At 43.2% G+C, this 22,132-nt stretch overlaps 2 protein-coding genes across 2 annotated transcripts; one reads left to right on the top strand and one right to left on the bottom strand.

The window, feature by feature from the left end:
- Window positions 1-8,996: 8,996 nt before the first annotated feature.
- On the bottom strand, window positions 8,997-10,285 carry RhiXN_07999 (Retrotransposable element Tf2 protein; the record flags this gene model as incomplete). The annotated part of the gene is made up of 2 exons (XM_043327815.1): window positions 8,997-9,381; window positions 10,266-10,285. The coding sequence occupies 2 exons, from the start codon at window positions 10,283-10,285 to the stop codon at window positions 8,997-8,999; spliced, it is 405 nt and encodes a 134-aa protein (XP_043183200.1).
- A 9,935-nt stretch (window positions 10,286-20,220) lies between these two features.
- On the top strand, window positions 20,221-21,159 carry RhiXN_07998 (Retrotransposon gag protein; the record flags this gene model as incomplete). The annotated part of the gene is made up of 2 exons (XM_043327814.1): window positions 20,221-20,514; window positions 20,581-21,159. The coding sequence occupies 2 exons, from the start codon at window positions 20,221-20,223 to the stop codon at window positions 21,157-21,159; spliced, it is 873 nt and encodes a 290-aa protein (XP_043183199.1).
- Window positions 21,160-22,132: the final 973 nt, after the last annotated feature.

Genomic DNA, 22,132 nt, shown 5'->3' with positions numbered 1-22,132 from the left:
CATAGGTCCAAGCCAAGTTGTGACATTGTGGCTGTGTTGTAAGGTTGCTTACTAAGCAATCATCACCATGCTTACTCTTACAACTTGTCATCAGTGTTGATAATGTGTCATTGCTCCTGACTAATCTTAGACATCTCATTGATTTAATTTACCCTATCTGCCACTGCAAACAAGTTTTAGTAGTCATCAATTGGTGTGAGAACAATGAAGTCCACTATCAATCAGCAGATAGCTATTGGGCCATGAGCCCCTCAATTACAGTAGCCAGCAGCAGTAGTATAGCCCTCCCAATTACCTTGTAGTGGCCACACCCCCAAGTGCTGGTTCCCACCAACATTCAACCAGTTTTTCTCATGTAACAATGTATATAAACCCTGTATATTGTGCATGTGTCTATAGCTGAGCATGCAGTACTTTATCTCATATTGCCCATGTTCCAGCTGTTGCAACTCAGCTTGGACCTATGGTACAAGGGGGTTTAAAGTCCATGGCCCTATCACCAATGGACTATGAGAAGGTAGAGGGGTGGCTAGGGCCCAGTGGTAGTGATGTAGGGTAGAGGGCAACAAGGGCCTGGGTTATGATATATAGTAATGAGCACTTATGGCCAACAAGGGCCTGGGTTAAGGGTAGGTAAGACATGAGGATGAAATGACAAAGAGGTCAAGTCTTGCTGTTCTAGCAGCAACTTGACCTGGGTTATATACATGAAGAAAGCCACATCAAAAACAACAGTACTAAATAACAAGTCATTTACAATTTCACATCATATATCAAATATGTCACATGATCTTGATGAGTCATGAATATATACCAAAAAAGGAAACTGTCTCAGAAAAAAGATAGAAAATAGTAAAAATTCATGTCATGCCAATGAAGGTCATGACACAAGCCCTGTATCACATGTTGTATAAGCATATACAGACATATGTACTTCAAACTAGGGGTAAAATTCTTCCAAGTATAATGTCATGGAGACAGCAAATCAGGACAGTGGATCTTGAATGGCAACTAAGAGCTGAAGGGCCTTGAGTGACTGTGTATCATGCTGTATGGGTCACATCATCACTCATAGGTCAGGGTACTAAAAGTGTAAAACAACAGAGAAAGGTTATGTTGGCACAGGGCAATGGACCTGGACCAAATATACTGCACTAAATTTCCCACAGTATAGAGGGAAAGATGATGACCATTCATACATCTGGTAGGAACTGAAAACAGATGGTAACTGTCACAGGAAAGTGATATATATGAAAGGGAGGGCAGAAGGGAAGTGAGATGCAATAGCTGACAAAGAATTAGTAATGATTGATACCAAAGTTGACTAAGCATGAGATAACCACAAAATAGGACAAAGATACTGGGGTTGGGGCAGTATGAGATAGGATGGCAAAGCCAACAAGGATAAGCTGTCACATGAAATCATAGAGCCAAAACTAGATCAACTCAGAGGGGAGTAAAAAAGGGGAAAACTGGAAAAAATGAAAGATGTCCAACCAAGTGTCCCAATACATCTCTAGATGGTCAACCTGCTAGTTTACTCATGAATTATCCCAGGTGGAGCTCATAACTGAAGGCACATCTATGAGCTTCAACACATTTTCTGAAGGAAAATTTATTTTATCATCCATGTGCCTGATGCAAGCTAATGTTGAAATTCTAGTACAAAAGATGTCATGTAGGTCAGGTAGTTGATGGGAGTAAAGGTCACTTTGGATAAGACAACTGGCAAGTTCTTTGATACATGGTGCCTTTGCATGCTGCACTTCATGCTGGGAGGAAAGCATCATTGACCATGTCAACAGTCAACAAGCTGGAGATCTGGAGTCTAGTGGTCAAAGCCTAGGTACAATGAGCAAAAGCCTGAGTATTATTGTAGTAGTTCAGCCCAGCCAGCCTTTGTAACACTCTCCACACCCAAGAGGGCCTGCCCTTGATCTTGTATGTCTTGGCTAGCCAAGCAAGGGGTAATGAGTACTCTTAGCCTTCTCCCAAGGGGGGGGGGGGGGAATGGAGCAGTGACAACTTTGGGTCTCCTCCCTCTGGCACATTATGTCTCAGTGTTTTGTGGATGTGGCTCTTGCTTCATGTTTTACTTAGATAGGCCCTAAGGTGCACAGGAGTAAAATACCTGGTGCTTCTTGCCAGACTAAAAAGGGTATGTGACACTTAGAAAATATACCAGTATATATACATTTATACATCATATTTATAGTGTTCACATAAGTGTTGTTTTTGATTCTGCTAAATCTTGATTCAATTATGGGTTTGTGCAATGCAGGGTAAGATTATGTCACAAATAGAAAAGAATAATGAACATAAGTCTATGCAGAGACATCATTTAGTCTAGCAAGAAGCACCAGGTATTTTACTCCTGTGCACCTTAGGGCCTATCTAAGTAAAACATGAAGCAAGAGCCACATCCACAAAACACTGAGACATAATGTGCCAGAGGGAGGAGACCCAAAGTTGTCACTGCTCCATTCCCCCCCCCCCTTGGGAGAAGGCTAAGAGTACTCATTACCCCTTGCTTGGCTAGCCAAGACATACAAGATCAAGGGCAGGCCCTCTTGGGTGTGGAGAGTGTTACAAAGGCTGGCTGGGCTGAACTACTACAATAATACTCAGGCTTTTGCTCATTGTACCTAGGCTTTGACCACTAGACTCCAGATCTCCAGCTTGTTGACTGTTGACATGGTCAATGATGCTTTCCTCCCAGCATGAAGTGCAGCATGCAAAGGCACCATGTATCAAAGAACTTGCCAGTTGTCTTATCCAAAGTGACCTTTACTTCCATCAACTACCCAACCCCTACACATAACATACATTTACAAGCCTGTAGCCCCTGTACTTGGTCCTCACTGTATTCAGCCTAGTTTTACTTACTTACTATCTGTTTGGATCATGAACCAATCTTGTCAGCCACTCCACCTCAAATTTTGTGTTCTCTTTCTTTGTGATTTTTGATGTGTCCCCCATAGCTCCCGCTATCTAACCTCACAGGCTAAACGTAGTCATCACAAGTAAGCAACAAGTGATTGCATGCTTACCCAGGGCCTTATGGAGTAATGTAATGGTAGATTGTAAGATGTACTGGATCTCATCTTGCTTCCATTAGCATAATGTGAAACTGAAGCATCTTTTACCTTTTGGAAATAAGCATCATGACCACATGATATATACTTGTAATATGAGCTGGAGCACAAGTTTATTCAATAGTTGATGATTGTTTTCTTCCAGCCATTATTATCAATATCTTGTCACAACCAAGGCAAGATCAGTTTGCTATGAGAGAGGTGTGAATTCAGATAGTGAGGTTTGGTGAAATAGACCAGGTGAATTGTTCTTGGGGTTCCAAGGGCGATTCACAGTCTGTTTTTAGAACACTTGAGAAGGGATCAATACACAAGAAGAAGGGGGATCCGGCTTTATAGCTGATAGAGAAGGGGGAGCATATGTGTAGAAAGCTGTGCTAGTAAACGCAGGCCGGTGCGCAGCAGGATAAGCAAGATGGAAGCATTTAGAAGAGAGTAATTCCAGAATAAGTGCATCATGGGGAAATGTTACAACCAAGAAAAAAATGACTGCTGTGAGATATTGAGACGATTCACACAGATGAGAGAGTGGGAAATTGACAAGGTGAATTGTTCTTGGGGTTTCCAACCCAATCCACAGTCTTCTTTTATAACAGGAAAGGGAGTAGATACAAGGAGAAGGGACGGTGTCCAGGCTGCATAACTTGGAAGCAAGATAGAGCATATGGCTCAGAAGCTCTGCACAGTGAACTGGGCCGGTCCGCAGCAAGATAAGTGAGATAGAAACACTTGGAACAGAATAAGTCCAGACTGAGTGCAAGAAAGGAACAAGGAAGTGGGAACTACACAAACAGATTAGATGGATACAGATGAGTTCCACAGACAAATGCACTAGGGGCAAGAGGAATTGACAAGCAATACATAGTCATGTCAGGAGGTGAGGCTCATGACAGGAAAAATTTGAGAGGAAGAAGCAAAGAAAGAAGAAGAGAACAAACTAAACAGACTGGATGGATACAGATCAAGCACAATGCACATTCTTTAAGTACAGGCTGACAGGAGATGATCAATGGGACGGGGGATCAACAAATACGTCAGGGGGTAAGGCTTATAACAGGATCCATTTGCCCAGAACAGACAGGATACCATTAACCTTATCTGTTGAGATGTGTGTGTCATAATTCTCACCTCCCAACATCTATGATTATTTTTTTTGCAAGCTTTCATCTTCACTGCCTCTGTGTACCAAGATATCATGTCTGTGTTAAGATTCCCTTGTACTTAATCTGTTTGCCTTTCTTGTCTTCTGTCTGTGTCCTCCCTTCTCCTTTCCCCCCTTCCTGAACTAAATCCAGGCTTACTGTGTTGTGAGCGTTTCTATCTTCTGTATCTTGCTGCGCACTTGCCTGCTAGCTTATATACAGCTTCCCAAACCCGGTGCCTTGTACTTACCCCCGTTTTCATTTGTTTTAAAAGAAAACTGTAAATTGGCTTGGAAACCCCGAGAGCAATTCACTTTCTCATTCTCCCAGTCCCACATTGGTATGAATTGTCTCCTTCTCTCACAACAGTCTTTAAGTCTTAGTTGTGACACAAAATAACTGTCAAGGTTGAAGAAGGAACTTTACACAACAAAGAAGCAGGAAACTGACAAGGTAAATTGTTCTAAGTTTCTAAGGCAGTTGATGGGCCTTGGTCATCACCTCCTGACATGACTATGTATTGCCTGTCACTGTCTCCTCCCCCCCAGTGCATTTCTCTGGGGAACTCATCTGTATCCATCTAATCTGTTTGTATGGTTCCTATCTTCTATGTTTAAGTTCTTCCGACTTCCTTGTTCCCTTCTTGCACTCAGTCCGGACTTATTCCGTTCTAAGTGTTTCTATCTAACTTATCTTCATGCGCACCAGCCCAGTCCACTGTGCAGCGCTGCTGAGTCATATGCTCTATGTTGCTTCCCATTTGTGTGGCCCGGACACCATCCCTTCTCATGTATCTGCTCCCTTTCACTTTTGTTATAAAAGAAGACTGTGAATTGGGTTGGAAACCCCAAGAACAATTCACCTTGTCAAATTCCCACTTTCTTATCTGTGTAAATTGTCTCATTATCTCACAGCAGTCATTTCATCCTTGGTTGTGACACAATCAATAAAAATCACCTAGGGCATACAATTGATTGAAGAGACAGAGTTACTCAGCAAAGCTTGGGTAATACCTAGGGGCGGCTTCTGGGCTGTGCAACTCATGCAGAAGTGTGAATACATGTCTAAGAGGCACTAGGTGAGGTGGCGGGCTGGTGCGCCGCCAGATAAGAGAGATACATGAGTTTAGAATGGGGTAACTCAGGACTAAGTGCAAAATGAAACAAAGGAAGAGAGAAAACAGCAAACACACAAGATCAGAACAAGCTAAACAAATAAGATGGATACAGATGGAGCTGAGAACAACTTCTCCAAGTACATATTGTCAGGGGACTACAGGGGAAACAAGCCAATACACATGTGAGAAATGAGACTGATTACATTGCTCCCCCTCAAATATTTAGGCGGTGACACAGGGCCGCGTACATAGATTCAGAGTAATCAATAGCAAGCACTTTCTCAAAGTTGAAGATTTTCCCCTCTCCAGCACCTTCAAATATCTCCTAACTCCTTTTAACCTTTTTCTTCATTATTCCATCCCGGGCAATCGTGGGGCTCCCAACGTCTATCTTTGACAGAGGAAAAGCCCTGCATCTAGCAAGTGTTTAGTGTGCATGAAGAGAGTGGAAGGGGGAGAAGAGCCAGGATATATGCCTCTGTTGGCCTGGAAGTGTCTGAGCACGGAGGAGGCATCACTGGCAAGGTGGGCGCAGTGCTGCAAGCTGGTGGGTTGAATGGGTAAGGTCAGATCAGGCCTGTGTGACCGGAGTGAGCTTCCTTATTGTGGAAGGTGCAAAAAGAGTGGGGGAAGGGGTGGCAAACCCATGGCAATGAAGCCATTGTACAAAGTCCCCAAAAGCGCCAGGATGGGGGGCAATAAAGTACCACCAATACACACTTTTTCCACTCAGAGTGTTGGGACTGTCTGTGCTGTTGAGATCAAACCAATACACAAAGTCAACGTGGCTGCTAGTAGACGCTGTGCCTGAGATGTTTTGCCTTGTTCTGACTGATGGCACACGCAATTGAATGAATCATAATGATATTGGCAGCAGGTTCCGGAAATGTCATCATCTCCTGTGGCCTATTGAGAATGTAGAAGTTAATATTCGTGCAGTGGTTCTAAGCCAGAGCATCAGTAAATGGAATGATATGCATATTTAGACAGAGAGAAAGCTAAGAGGTGAACAAGTTTTGTTGGTGATAGCATGCAGAACGGCTGAACAAAAGGTTTTAGACTTAGAGGATTGCCTTACAACCTGCCTCCTTTGAAGTCCGTACATTTGCAGGAACAGGGTTGCTGGCAGCCAGGGCATCCAGAAAATTAGCAAAGAAGTTGTCCAATTCATCCTTTCAATGCTGTAGAACCTTAGCTGATTTGCATATGTCCTCATGGGGTGCTTATCCCTTCCACCTGACCATGCACTTCTAGATTCTACCTTCTGCTATCCAATCAACAATTTTGTTCACTTCATGCTACTTCTCATCTGCCATGATTAGAGGTGGCGGAAAAACATAGGTGCAGTTGAACTCTGTGACTTGCTTGACAGCAGACAGCAAAGTGACATGGAACACGTCTTGAATCTTCATTGTCTCAGGGAGTACTAAGCAATATGCGTGAAAGTCCACATTTTCCAGGGCATAATATATACACATTGCTTGCCATCTAGCCTCTTGCTGGGAAGCTATGAGGTGATGTTGAAATCAAGGAGCCAAATTTTGTCTATAGCTTTTTATTCAGTGGGAGGCTTCCCTTTGTCCAACTATTTGTAATGCTCCTCCGCCCATTGCAGTCTACCCAATTACACTACCTGTGGGTCATAAGCAGTGGAGAAGCTGGGTCCAATTTTCAGAGATTGGTAAAGCGCCTGGAAAATTTCAGAGGTGAAATGTTATCACATTGTCAGTCACAGCGCATTGGGAGTGACAAATAGTTCAAGGACACCCTCCACGAACAGTTGAGCAACGTCTTCTGCGCTGGTGGTCTCCTTACAGGGGGCTGTATGCGTAATCTTTGAGAAGCAATCTACAACTACTAACCTGCTATAGCCCTTGCGCTATGACACGTCCTCCCAGAGGCCGGCAGGGATGGAGAGCAGGTCTAGAGCAAAATTGTGGGTATGCTCATTGCTTCTTTGGTAGATTGTACATGAGTCCACGTAGCAATGAACCTGAAAACTTCATTGCTAGCCCATAAAAGTGACAACTGGTTATTTCTGGGGTTCACGCTCCTCCCTGGGGTCCAGAAGTCAGGAAATCATGACAGTGAACTCGCAATTGCTGTTTGATGTGGGGTTCATCTGGCACAACATTTCTTCTCTGTTGCAAACAAGGCAAAGAGGCCGTTATGAGTTAAAAGGGACAATTCACAGTCTTCCTTTATGAAAAACTGAACAGCTGGTAAATACGTAGAGGGGAGCGGCATGTAGGCCGTACAACTGAGAAAGGGGACAGAGCGCATGCCTAAGAAGCTGTACGCAATCAACCGCGCCGGTGCGTAACAAGATGGACAAGATACAAGCACTTAGAACGGATAGGTGCTGTCTGAGTGCAACAAAAGGGAAGGATGCAGAAAGAACACCAATATGGAAGACAGGAAAGACCCAAAGAGATCAGGTAGATAGCAATGAGATACACGTGAGGTTCCTCAAATACACACACTGAGGAAAAGGAGGGAGCAACAGGGATTGCACTATGCCAGAGGGAGAGATGTCACAACCAAGAATGAAACGATTGCTGTGAGATATTTGAGACAATTCACACAGATGAGAGAGTGGGAAATTGACAAGGTGGATTGTTCTTGGGGTTTCTAAGCCAATTCACAGTCTTCTTTTATAACAAATTGAAAAGGGGTAGATAAAAGGAGAAGGGACGGTGTCCGGGCTGCACAACTTGGAAGCAAGATAGAGCATATGGCTCAGAAGCTCTACACAGTGAACTGGGCCGGTGCGCAGCAAGATAAGCAAGATAGAAGCACTTAGAGCGGAATAAGTCCGGACTAAGTGCAAGAAGGGAACAAGGAAGAGGGAAGAACATAAACAGGGAAGATAGGAACTATGCAAAAAGATGAGATGGATACAGATGAGTTCCCCAGACGAATACACTGAAGGGAGGAAGGAAGTGACAGGCAATACATCATCATGTCAGGAGGTAAGGCTCATGACAAGAGATTTATGACACTGGTGTAGCAGCCTATCTTGAATTGAGTAGTCCTTGCATTTCTGTGCAATACTATGGGGCATTAAATTAGGACATGAGACTGCAGCTAGGATAGTATCCGGGCTGGGATCTTCTTGAATTGCTTCCTGTACTGGTTTCAACAAGTAAAAATCCAAGTTTGCTCAAAATGCCTCCAGTTGAGTTTCTGGAATCATAACCGATGGAGATGGCTTCAGATACATGTGATCCAGTTGTTTCGATAAAGAGTCATGTTTGTATGACTGTTCCCTGGACTGGTATCTGATAACAAAGTTGTTTAATGTTACAATGAGACCCAGCATGCACAACAACTGCCAAAGGTCTTGGCAAATTTCCAGTACCCGTCTGTTTTTCTTGTTTCATCCAATGCCGCTACTTCCAAGTGAGGGCGTTGAGAGGGCATGCTCAGCAATAAAAGTTGAGAATAAATCAATGATAGAAGTTTGCAAAGCCAAGCAGTATTTGCATCTGTTTCACATTCTGGGGTTCAATCAGTCCATAATTATTTGGACCTTATATCACCTCTCCATGGAGATTTCATCAGTGCTGATTTCAAGGCCAATGTGGTTACTTCTGTGACAAAGAAGTGGCTTTTTTCAGGGTTGTAGAACAGGTTGTGCCTCTAGAGGCAAGACAGAGCTTTGACATGTTCCAAATATTCTTTCCTTGAGTTTAAGAAAATCAACATGTAGTCCAAATAAACAACCACAGAAATATTATGCAAATTATAAGATATGTAGTTCATGAAGCACACAAACGCTGCAGGGTTGTTGCTGAGAACAAATTGCATGACTGGGGAAGTCAAGTGACCAATGACAGTGAAAAGTGCAGGCTTCCGTTCTTTGCTCTCCTTGATTCTGTTGTTAGGGTACACCTTCCTCAAATCCAGCTTTGTAAAGATTTTGGCATGGCAGAGTTTCTCAATCGGCTCTTTCCGTTTTAGCAGGGCAAACCTGTCTTGGATTGTGATAATGTTAAGCTGGCAATAGTGCACAACTAAGTGAAGCCTGCCAGCAACAAGCTCAGCAATTATATGTCCTTTCAGTGCATCTTTCTGCAGGACTCATGAAGTGGAGAGGGCCGTAAGGGGGTGTTTGTTTTCATACAGATCAATGTCAATATCAGGAGAATGATTTTGATAAACCCCAACCTCCTGGCATGCCGGTTTGCTCTCTGTTGCTCTACTTTCCTATTAGCATGTGCCTTCAATTATACATGTCTTATCAAATGTAATCTGTATGTGGACATCCTTTCTTTTTCGTTCGGTGCATCTTCCTCCTTTCCACTTCTGCACTCAGCCCGGACTTACTCCATTTCAAGTGCTTCTATCTTGCTTATCTTGCTGCGCACTGGCCCACTTGATCATGTGCAGCTTCTCAAACATGTGCTTTGTTGTCTCTCTCAATTTTACAGCCCACAAGCCGCCCATGTTTGTTGTATAGAAGATTGTGTATTGCCTTGGGAAAAGTATAAACAACCTACTGTGTTGATTTCTCTCATTCCTCACTGTTGGGATCACTCTTCTTGACTCACAATGGCCTGTGCCTTGGTTGTGACAACTAAACAATGGATATATAGACACAGGGGGGATTACAAGAAGTCTGGAAACAGGGAAGGACATCCTCAGGCTTTCCCTGCTTGAGACCGCAGTTCTAGCTCTTCTACTTCTGGAGCCTTTTTTTTGATTCAGGCGCAAAGCAGTCTGTTGTGTCATGAGCCTCACCTCCTCACATGTGTACTGGCTTGTTTGCTCTCTTGTCCCATGCCAGTATGTACTTAGAGAATTCACTTTCTGCTTGATCTGTATTCATCCCATCTGCTTGTACGTTTCCTTTCTTATTTGTGTCCTTCCCTCTTCTTTTCCCCTTCCTAGATCTTGGTCCGCACTTACTCCGTTCTAAATCCTTCCATCTTGTTTATCTTGCTGCGCACCGGCCCGGCTTATTGTATAGAGCTTCTTAGACTTATACTCTGCCTTTTCTCCCAGTTGTACAGCCCTGACGCTGCTCCTTTCTATGTGATTACTGCTTTTTCCATTTTGTTATAAAATAACACTGTGAATTGGGTTGGAAACCCCAAGAACAATTCACCTTGCTGATCCCACCATTCCATACTGTGTGAATACTCACTTTCAATACAGTCAACTGATTTTATGGCTGTGACATGTTAATATCAGGCGCCATCCATTCATGCAGTCTTTCCCTTTGCGTATCTTCTCTCCACGCTTTGGACATTCTCCAAAACTTCTTCTGGCTTCCTGGATTCTTTTGGAAACATAATCTTATTTTTGATCCTATTTTGGTTGTGGAGATGAATTGTCATTGTTGCCAGTGTCTCTCCTATGAGTACCTTGCATGCTTTAAACAGTTTGTCACGACTCAGGAAATCAGTGGAGATAAATTTGTCCAAGAAGCTGATGTTTTTGCGCAGAGTGAACTTAACCCACTTGTTCCTAACTTCTGCCCTGAGCTCCTGATGGAAGGTGGAGATTAGTGCATTGTCTGACTACTCCAGTTTGTTAGCAACAACTGTGAAGTCTCTTACATAGCCACTGGTAGATATGGATTGCATGAGTTTGTGCAATTATTGTGTTTCACTGGCAGCTGCAGGGTAGCTCAAGTTTCAAAAGGAATGCTGCTTCAAATCAGTCCCAAGACTGTGAGTTTGGCTTAGGATTGCCATTCAGGAGTCTTTCTGGATAAATTTGGCTTAATTCATGGGCTGTCTATTTTTGGATTCATAAGAACAAAAAAGATTCAACTGTGATCAGAGGGGGAAGGAAGAAGCATTGGTGAAGCAATAATAAGACTTGCAATTTATGATGAATAATTTTGGCTGCAGGGCTCTTCTTGACACTATATTTCTCAGGAGTAGGGATATCTGATTTTGCTTGGGCTGGGCCCAGGTATTTGGGACAGTCCCCTGAAAGTGATTTGCAGTGGGACAGGTAAGGCTCTGCCCATGATGGTAGCAATGTTATGCAGCGTTTTTGCCTCCTTTTCCTTGTCTGTTTCCCCAGGGTGAATTATCATTTGCTCAGGGGTATGCTTGTTGTTGCTGAAGCTGCATTTGAGGTGGTTGGAAGCTCTATGGGAGCAGGGAGGTACACTGACATGAAAAAGCTTGGGTTTGTCTACATCAGGGTAGGGATAGCCTAGTTGGCGGTGTGCAACAATGCAGTGCACTCCATGGCAAGGGGACAGTAAACCGTAAGAGTTGAAGGTTGTAATGAGGTCTTGATTGATGTCCAGGGTGATAGATTTGTTACAGCCAGGTAAGAACACTTCACAATGTCACAACTAAGATAGAGAGGCTGTTGTGAAGCAAGAAGACAATTCATACAATTTGCAGAATGGGAAACTGACAAGGTGAATTGTCCTCATGGTTTCCAATCCAAGTTGCGGTCTTCTTTTCTAATTAAACATATCAGGGGTTACTGCATGCAAGAGAGTGGCGCCTGAGCTTTACAACCAAGAGAGATGACAGAGCACATGCCTAAGAGACTGTACAGAATCAACTGGGCCAATTTGCAGGAAGATAAGCTAGATAGTAGCATTTAGAAAAGATTTAGTCCAGGATGAATACAAGGAAGAGAAGGAAGATGGAAGAGCACAATTGTGGAAGACAGGAAAAATATAAACAGATCAGATAGATAAGGTGCATACCCAAATATACAATGAATGTAGTTGGGCTTGGCAATCACAACAAAAACATGAGATTTCTACAACCTCTCCCAGGCTTTTCCCTCTGCAAGACAAACTACTCCTTTTTTAGTTCTTTTTTGTTTTCCTGCTATTTTCTGTGTTGCATGTGTGTTGTCAAAATCTTTGTGCATGATGACAATTGAATAGGCTTCAGATATTCTAGATTTTCATGGTGATGTATGTATCAGAAGTACATAACATAGTAAATCAAAATTGAGCCCTGTATCATGTACACCAAGTAAGGATTTTTCATGCCTTCAAACAGCTGGAGGATCATTTGACTGTGCAAATGTTAATTGTCAAGGCACCACTGGATGAGAGGTTATTGGATGATCAACCCTGATATCAATCCTTGTAGAAAACCAGTGACTTCATCATTGATTGGTACATATATCACATGATCTTGATAGAATTTTTTCTACTTTATCTTACATAAGTGACCCTAGAGACAAAACTCTACTCATAAACCATGTCATCCTGCATTGATCCATATACATATCAAGTTATTTTGCAATTATTAACAAACTCACATACTAATTGCCAAACAGGGCATGCATGCCCTATTTTTGGAAGTCTTCACTAACCTAAATGGAGAGACAAGGTTTTATTACCCCTAGAAAACAAAGTGCTATCTATAGGCCTTCATTGGACATTCTGAGTCCAAAGGCAGATTGAATAACAAGGAATTTGTTTGTGTGGGAAGCTTGGCTCCAACTGATGACCAGGCAGGTTCTCCTGCCATATATTGTCTCAACCTGCATAAGTCATGGGTCAATCTCACTTTAATTGGTCAGATACTAGTCAAGCAAAATTTAAACTTCACTGCAAAATTGCTGGAGTTGACTACAATCAGCTGCTCAATCACATGCCATTTGGGTGTGTCATTTAGGTGCAAGTATTTTGGCCCCAAGCTGTGTCATGGATGTTGGTTGACAGACTCAACCCCAGACCTTGATTTGTTACTGAAGATTACACAAGGAGGACATGATGGCAAAAGAGATTTCCCCATTACAGGGGTTTGGCTCAAGGGGGGCGTTGAGAAGAGCCTTAAGTAAAATTGCATTTTTCTGCCTGAACCCACTGGATACACTACTTTGAATATGGAATTTCACCACATGAATCCACATTGATCAACATTGATCCACATACCTATTGGGCAATTCCAAAACATTAATGGAATTTATGTATCAATTATTGGATATGAAATAGCTGATCTATGTCAAAGCTTGTTGCATAGGCAACCCTGGAAATGAAATTATGCTAAAAAACCGCATGATTCCACATTGATGCATATACATATCATGCCAATTTGCAAACATCAATGAAATTGATGTACTAATGCCAAACAGAGCATGCACCTTCCATTTTTGGAAGTTAAGACTACCATAAATGGAAAGAGGGGCTTTGATTACCCATTCAAGCATGAAGATGTCTCACAGCACAGCCAGTTTCCAAGTATAGTGATGTTCATTCCCATATTAGGATAGAGCAGATAGAACTACCCTAGTTTTCACTTTTCCCTATTGGCAATATGGGGTGCATATGTCTCATTTATCTATATCATAACAAACCCCATTTATATCTTCTTCCAGCAATGTATTCACTTCAGTGCCTGAATTGCCTGGGGTTGTGATTTTCCCACTCTGAAAGCATGGCACCTTGGGATTGTTTCATCTTGCAACTCATTGTGCTGTATTTCTCACCTGCAGCTAACCTTGCTTGGTCTGAGCACCTGTGCTACTCATACCAAGAGACACTTTTTGTCAATGAAGAAAATATCAAAGCAGCACATTATTGCTAGTTGTGAGCAGTGGAATGTTGATGATTGATTGGTATGCCTTCCTGCCCCACCAAAATCCTTGTAGTCTCTTGACATTATGTTTGAAGCTGTCAGAGCTTGATCCTTCATTGGAGAGACACCTCCCCCATTGCCTTTTCTTCATATCAGCAAGGTTTGGATGTGTATAAAATACACAGGTCCATCTCCATGCTTTGGAGTCTCAGCAAGTGTGCAACAGGCACATTTCCACAATTTTTGTCCCTCCAAGCAAGATCAACAGGAAGAACTGGAGATAGAAGTTGACACTCAGACCTTCACTACTGGTCACACTGCTGTTTGTTGGCTTTGAGTTTTCCCTGAGATTCAGGCCACCTCCAACCATGCTGGAGATGTTCTGCCTTTGGAGTTGGAGCAATCAGTTTTTCTTTACTTGCAGAATTAGTCCCTAGCTCAGCTAACTGGTGCAGGCAAAGACAACTTGGAGACTCTTGCACTGTTCTGGCACAATATTGGGTGACTGACCCATATCTTAGGCTTTCATCCTGGGTTTCTCTGCTCCCCTGCTGAGTTTCTATCCTCTGGGACTTTGACTCCATTCCTTGCTTCTTTTTTTGAATCTCATGTTTCAGCTCACCTGTATGCAAGGCATGTTGAACAAGCTCAAATTGTATTTAAAGATGATCAAGAAGATTTACCACAACACCCAGTGCCTTATCTCCTAGCACTTGTGGATGAGGGTTCTGGAGGAGTTTTGTAAGTCCAATCTGTAAGATACAACATGTGTTTGTCCACTAAAATTTGTGATGCAGACATGAACATAACCAGTTTTGAAATTTGGAGACGCTTGTGGTGGTACCCAGTGAGCTGATAGTTTATATATGTGCACTGTGCTCCCTAACAAAGTTCTAGCCCTCTGGGCATGATCACATCTTCTCTGAGCCACTGTTATAGTATGAAATATCTCTTGCATTCTGACAGAAAACTCAGGTTTCTGCTTTTTCCTGTGATCCAAAGTGCATGAGACTTTGTTGGTAGGGGTCTGTATCTCATGTGCACCTACCCTCAAATTTTGGTGTAACTTCATGGAGGTCAAAAATTATCAATTTTGTTAATTTTATGAGCACAGCCTTAAGGACCTATTGCCAACCAGTTCCACTTGACCTTGCCATTTTCCCTCCAGAATTGGTACACACTCTGATCATGATAATTTAGTCATGCTGACAACTAGTCCTGACTTCATAGCCTTATTGTGGCTTGAGATACACTACTATGCATGCTCACTATGGACCCTGTTATGGACATGACATTCCCTTTTAATCTGTACTTATTGTATTAATTACACAAGTAATACTGTAGTAAATACAATGAGTTAAAGATGCAAACTGAGGTTTTCAACTTCTCTCTTTTCAATTGCAACCTTTGCAAAACCTCTGGACCCCAGGAATACCCTCAATATGCAACATCCTCTGCATATATGCTGTTTTCTCACTCACTTAAATATGCATAAACTCATCTGAGTGTGCAGGTAGTAACAAGCAATATTTTCCTTGCTGTACATAGAAATATTCAGGGTCCCCCCTGTTGCATAGGCAAGTGCTCCAGTGCTTATTTAGTACTTAACATTGTATCTCAACATTCAGATCACCTGGTAAGTACTATATCTATTTCACATGTAATGTTCTCCTCAAACTCATCCTACATGCAGGCACAATGAGTATTCAATATTATATGGTATTGAATGAAAACAATAGTTATGTACATGGTGATAAGCAAATTAGAATAAACAATATAAAATGATAATATGTACCTCAGTTTGACTGTACAATAGTTAACTGAGGTACTCAAAAGCCAATAACAGAGCTTCACAGTGACTATACATCCAAACATTTGTAAATACATTTGCAAAAACATACAATATTGGCCCTGAGACTGATCCTTCAACATGTGACTGTACTGCATGCTGGTGTTGGCAGGCCTATGGATCCACAGCCTCTTGGTGCCTACTACCAGCACCTATGGATCCATAGCCCCTCCCCAAGCACAACAAGTAGCATTGGTACCCAGGAGGATCCCTGCCTAGTGAGTACAGTATCTTATATGGGTTACAACAATTGACTTACTAATTGCCTTTCCAAGGGTGTTGATGTACCTTGCCTGTTTGGAGCAACAAACAAGCAAAGGGTATGAATCTATAGACCTTCAGCACATACCAGCTAAGGACTAGGGTTCATGTCAACAAATTGTTGGCAAACAATTCTGCACCTATGGATCCATGACCCCCATTTGATGGCTTTGAACAACATCACATCTCAGTACATGGATTGCCTAGTAAGCACTCTATGTATTTGATATATATTATTCTATTAAAATTCATCCTACACACAAGTACAATGGGTAGCCAGTTCTACTGCATGCTTGTATTGACAGGGCTACAGTTCCACAGCTCCTTGGCACTTGGTGCCAATGCTTGCAGATCCATGGCCCCTCCCAGGCACAACAGGTCAGCATTGGTACCCAAGGGCATCCCTACTTGGCAAATACAGCTTCTTACATATATTATAACAATCAAGCCACTAGTTGCTTTCACTAATGTACAGATGTACTTCACCTGTTTGGAGGACCAAATGGGCAAGGGGTACAGATCTGTAGCTCCTTGGTGCTTAGTGGTCAAGGATCTGGGATCATGTTGACACTTTGGCATCAAACTGCCCTGCCCCCACAGATCTGCAAACCCCATTTGCATTATACACACTGTATGCCCCAAAGGTATGGACAGTCCAACCCCAGGAACATCCAGACTTGGGGGCCAGCTGTTCAGTATGTGTAAAAATCCATTGATCAAATGTAGATAGACTCATAAAAATCTTAGTATAAAGACTAATTGACAAGTTCACAAACACTTAATTGATGTGATAGAAAAACAGTACATGATAATTTCAGGTATGTGGGACTTGAAAGGCACTGCAGTACTTTACAGGACTACATATGTGGAACTTTCAAGACCAAAATAGAGGCCAGAGTAAATAAATTTGTGATGAGCTAAGGCACAAGCCAGCATGTAGTCCAGGATGCCCATATATTTTATGGATACAACAATAAATAGCTGGAGGCAGCCTTAGCCCTACATTAAGGTTTTTGCTGGGTCACATGCCTGAGGCTGAAACATTGTAGCAAGCTGCAAGCAGGCACATCCAGTAGCCCTGAGTGGCACCACTGTATGAATTTACAATCTTATCACATGGCTGCCTGCAAACCAAGTGTGCACATAGCTTAATTGTATGATAAATTCTTGATATGACTTGTGGGTTGCACTGGTAGCCATACTTCCAGTTGACTTTGAATGCAAAACTGGGTACTCAAGGTACCAGTCAGAGTCAATTAAGTTGTTCAGAGGATGCAAGGTGTCATAACCCATATTTGGAAGGGTTATTACCATATATATCCACTGTCAAAGATATACATAGTATATATGATGCAAAGTGATATATTAATGATATAAGTTGCTGGGGGACATTGCACTCCCCCTGCCCCCCTTGCTGCAGGCCAATGTTAAGGCCTGCAGGCAAGGTCTGAATAGTATATTATTATAGAAGAGATTATGTCATCCCCCCCCACCTCAAATCCATAGTAGTTTAGTATAGTATTTGATAAAGGACTGGAGGGGGGGAGGTCATGTTACCTGGACTTAGAGAATATCACTAAGTCCAGCCATGTCAACCATAAGTCTCTTATATGTGGGAACCTGGGGGTTCTGAGTGCATAAGTGCGAGTATATGCGTGTTTCCGGTGGCTGTAGTGTGTACCATGAGTGCCCTGGTATGTGAATAGAGGGCACAATAGGGGTGTGGCTCATGACACAAGGATGTCCTTTGACTGTTCTTTGAGTGCAATCAGTGCTGCAAGGGTGCATTTCAAAGGACCTCTCCTTGATATCCAAACATTGGACCCTACACACCTATTTGTGTCTATGCCAAAGTCAATGATCTGCATGTATGATGTATATATAAGATATAAATAATCACACAAATAATGATATATAGATAAGATATAATTATATGTACATATAGTGATTGTTCTAGACCAATAGTAGATGCTTAAGAAGCATACACCTATGTGTACAACCAATTCTGATGTGTACAAGAATGTGTTTCAAATGTGTATAATACATATGAAATCCAAAGCAAATGTGCATGTGCAAATGGTGTGTACTCACCTATTTTGAGCCCAACAAACACCAGATGAATGAGTCCAAGTGCAATATGCTGTTGCATCACCAAAACAGTAGCAGGAAGGCCAGTCTCCTGGACACAGTCACATGACAAGTACAAGTGGTTGCATGCTGGCCCAAGCTCAAATTTGGGGGGTAGCAGGTGTAATCATGGGTTGTCAGCAGAGGAGTAATAGGGCTCTATGGCTTAGTGGTCAAGCTGGTTCAATTCCAGCTAGTTCTATTTTCCTCTGTTTATGACAATGGCTGACTTCAGGCTGGATGGCCCATTGGTAAATGTCTGTAACAGTCAAGCAAATCCAGCGTCAGCTATCCCTGTACTTTCAACAGATACCAACAGCCTGATAAATTATACTAAATGTTGAGCTTGAGGCATATTCATTGAGGTATGTTGTAGAATAGGGTTTTATGGACTATGTAATTATATACAGAATATAATGAAGTGATTGATAGATCAATTATCTATGGATATAAAGGCAATGGAGTAGCTATATAAAGGTAAGTTAGGTGAGTAATCAGGGTGAACCCTAAACTTAACAAGTAATCAAGCAATTACTGCAGATGCAGGTGGTTGGTTATACTTATATATAGTATGAAAGCTAGTACCAAGTTTTGTCTACTAACTGTAACTTATCTGGATTGAATAAAAAATTATTTGACTGAGATTGCACTCAATTAAGATGTATATGCTGCTTTCAAGGCCCTAAACTCTCCCAACTGACTTACTCAAGAGGTTCAGGGTTGCCCTAGAGCCTTTCCTAGCAAGCCAGTGCTGGTTGGGACCTTGTTAGAGGTTAAATCTACTGAGATACCTTGAAGGTTAAGCTCAGTGAGCTTACAAGGCTAAGAGAGCAAAACAAGACACTCTAAACTAAGTAAGAAGATCTAGGAGATCTTCAAGTTCACAAAAGAGGTAAAAGCAGGATGAAAGATGAGATGCATTCAAGGGTCTCCCTCAGGCGCTTTATATACCCCAGAGGGAGAGCAAACAACTATATACATGATGTACAAAAGGGGAAGTTATGTTGTAGACACAATTGATACCACGGAATTTATTTCGATTTTCTCAAATTTAAACAGAGTTAAACAGACAACATTTTCAATCACGTGACTTTGGCGCTTATATCATACACTAAGCGCCAAAGTCATGTCCCCATCTGTGCTTAATCAGCATACGTAGCCACCTCCACCTATGACATCATCATGACACGTCAGTGACATGTATGCATGAGTAAGGCCAACTGCAGAGCAGGGTTCTTATTGGATTAGGTATTTGATATAATGTATTTGTAAATAGCTGGCTTGTAGAATATATAAGGAGGCCAACCAACCATGGTAACACCCAGGTTGATTACCTCTTGTTGCATCCCTTTACACTGTACAAGGCCTTAGGCCAGTAACTCACTTAGATACACACCTTAAGCGTTGTTCCCACTGTACTTAGGTAGCTTGCCAACGCCTTATAGCATCTTGCCACCATAGATAGTTAGCTCATTGTTGTAGGTAGTTTCCTTGCCACCTTACGCAGTTTACGTACAGTTCCATATGGCCACAAGTGCCTACTGCCTCAACGCCCCTTAAGGACGTCTAGGACACTAGGTAATTGACCTTAAGTTGGTTGCAAACCGTGCCCACAAACACCGCTACTCAGTCAACAACAAGAAGACCCCCTGTACTAGCACAAGGGAAATCAAGTGATTGGGATTGCCTTTTGCTGTCAATAATCAAACCAGTGTTGTCCCCACTCAGTACCAAATTGCTATAAGGCAGACAGGTTCTGATTGTCTGCATACCACCAGTTGCTGCACCCTTTGTTAGCAACCCTAGACAGCCAATCCACCCACTTGCAGAAGCACTGCCCCATATCATGCCTGTCCATGGCAGCTGATCAGGGTAAGAACTGTCCAACGCTAGGCCAGTTGAGGCAAGGGTTTAGCGTATACACACAATAAAGCGCTCATAAGTCCTGACACAGGCACATACTAGTCCCCCATCCTCCACCATTCTTTCTTGCACTCCCATGTGCTCTTCTTTGCGGGCTTCTTCACACGCTGGCCGCTCCTACCCCCAACCTACCATGGCAACCTGTTCCAGGATGGCCTCTTGAACCCAATCCTCTTTCAATCAAGGATACATGGAACCCCACCTTCCAACAACCACCTCTGTCAAACTTGGCAAGGTATCCCTTGAGTGTGTCACACGCCTCCTCCTTGGCCTCCTTGGCCACGTTGAACAGCTTGAAAGGGAAATTGCCAAAATTAAGGAAGCAGGGGTTGAAACCCAAACCAATGTCAAGAAAATATCTCAAACTGTTGATGTTGTCAAGGATGGGCTTAGAAGCCTCCAACTCCAAGGACCCTGTACACCTGAGGGGCCCCAGCCAAAAACCGTGGAAGAAACGCCACGCCCCATACCAAAGGCCAAGCCTGTTTGATTGGTTAGTAGGCCACCCTTCTGGACAGAAAAACCATGGGCTCCTGCTCTTGTTGCCCAGCCAACACCAAGAAGAGCCGTGCCCCTGCAAGTCCTGTCTCCCCCTCCATCTCCGCGTCTCCAATCCCTGATTGGAGCCCCTGCCTCTCATCCACTGGCTCCAGCAGCCCATTACCCTGCTCTGGTCAAAGTTGACCACCCCAATGCCTACACAGGCAAAATAGGGAGCAAAGCCAAGCAATGGTTAACCCAAATGCTGGCCTGGACCTGTCTAAATTTGCAGATGTTCCCAACCAATCAGGAGGTTCTGTCCTTCCTCCTGATGAACATGAAGGATTCCGCTGGGGCCTGGGCCCACCCACACCTTGACCAGCTTGGATCACACCAAGCTATCATCCAGACTGTTGAGGGTTTTAAACTGGAGTTCTTGGCAGCCTTTGGCAACCCTGATGCCACAAGGGCTGCCAAGCAGAAAATTACCACCCTCACCCAGTCCGGCACATGTGCAGACTACATTACAAAGTTCAGGACCTTAGCCATGGAACTGGACTGGAACAATGCGGCCCTTAGAGGCCAGTTTGCCCAAGGCCTCCACTGGGAGGTCAGCCGCCAAATTGCCACCCACAAGCAACACCCCTGAACCCTCTGTCGTAGACACACTCAATACCAGGGGAATTATTCCCATTTTCTCGGATTTAAACAAAGACAAACGGACAACATTTTCGATCACGTGACTTCGGCGCTTATATCATACGCTAAGCGCCAAGCCACGTCCCCTCCCACGCTTACCTCAGCACACGTAGCCACCTCCACCTGATGACATCACTATGACACGTCAGTGACACGTATGCATGAGTAAGGCCGACTGCGGAGCGGGGTTCTTATTGGATTACATATTGGATATGATGTATTTGTAATTAGTCACTCTGTAGAATATATAAGGAGGCCAACCAACCATGGTAACACCCAGGTCAATTACCTCTTGTTGCATCCCCAACTATACAAGGACCTTATAGTCCAGTAAAAGCACTTAGATACACGCCTTAAGCATTGGATCCACTGTACATACGTAGTTCACCGCCGCCTTATAGCGCGTGGTCACCGTAGTTAGGTAGTTCGTTGTTGTAGGTAGTAACCCCCACCGCCTTAAGCGGTTTCTTACTTAGTACATACGGCCCCAAGCGCCTGCTGCCTTGACGCCCCTTACGGACGTCTAGGACACTAGGTAATCGACCTTAAGTTGGTTGCAAACCGTGCCCACCAAGCACACTCACTTAGCCACAACAAACAAGAAGACCCCCTGTACTAGCACAAGGGAAAACAGGTGATCAAGCTCGCCTTTTGCTGTCAATAATCAAACCAGCGTCGGCTCCACCTAGTACCAAATTGCTATAAGGCAGACGGGTTCTAATCGTCCACATACCCACAGTTGCCGCACCTGTTACCACCAACCTCAGACAGCAGATACACCCGCTTGCAGAGACGAGACCCTACATTACGCCCGCCAACGGCTGTAATTAGCAGCACTTACTGTCCAATGCTAGGTTGTTTGACGCAGAGGTTTAGCGTTTGTGTAACAAAGCGCTCATAAGTCCTGATATAGGCAATACCTG

The sequence above is a fragment of the Rhizoctonia solani genome, chromosome 9 (assembly GCF_016906535.1).
Source record: "Rhizoctonia solani chromosome 9, complete sequence".
Taxonomy (NCBI): Eukaryota; Fungi; Basidiomycota; class Agaricomycetes; order Cantharellales; family Ceratobasidiaceae; genus Rhizoctonia; species Rhizoctonia solani.
This window is presented reverse-complemented; position numbering and strand designations above follow the sequence as displayed.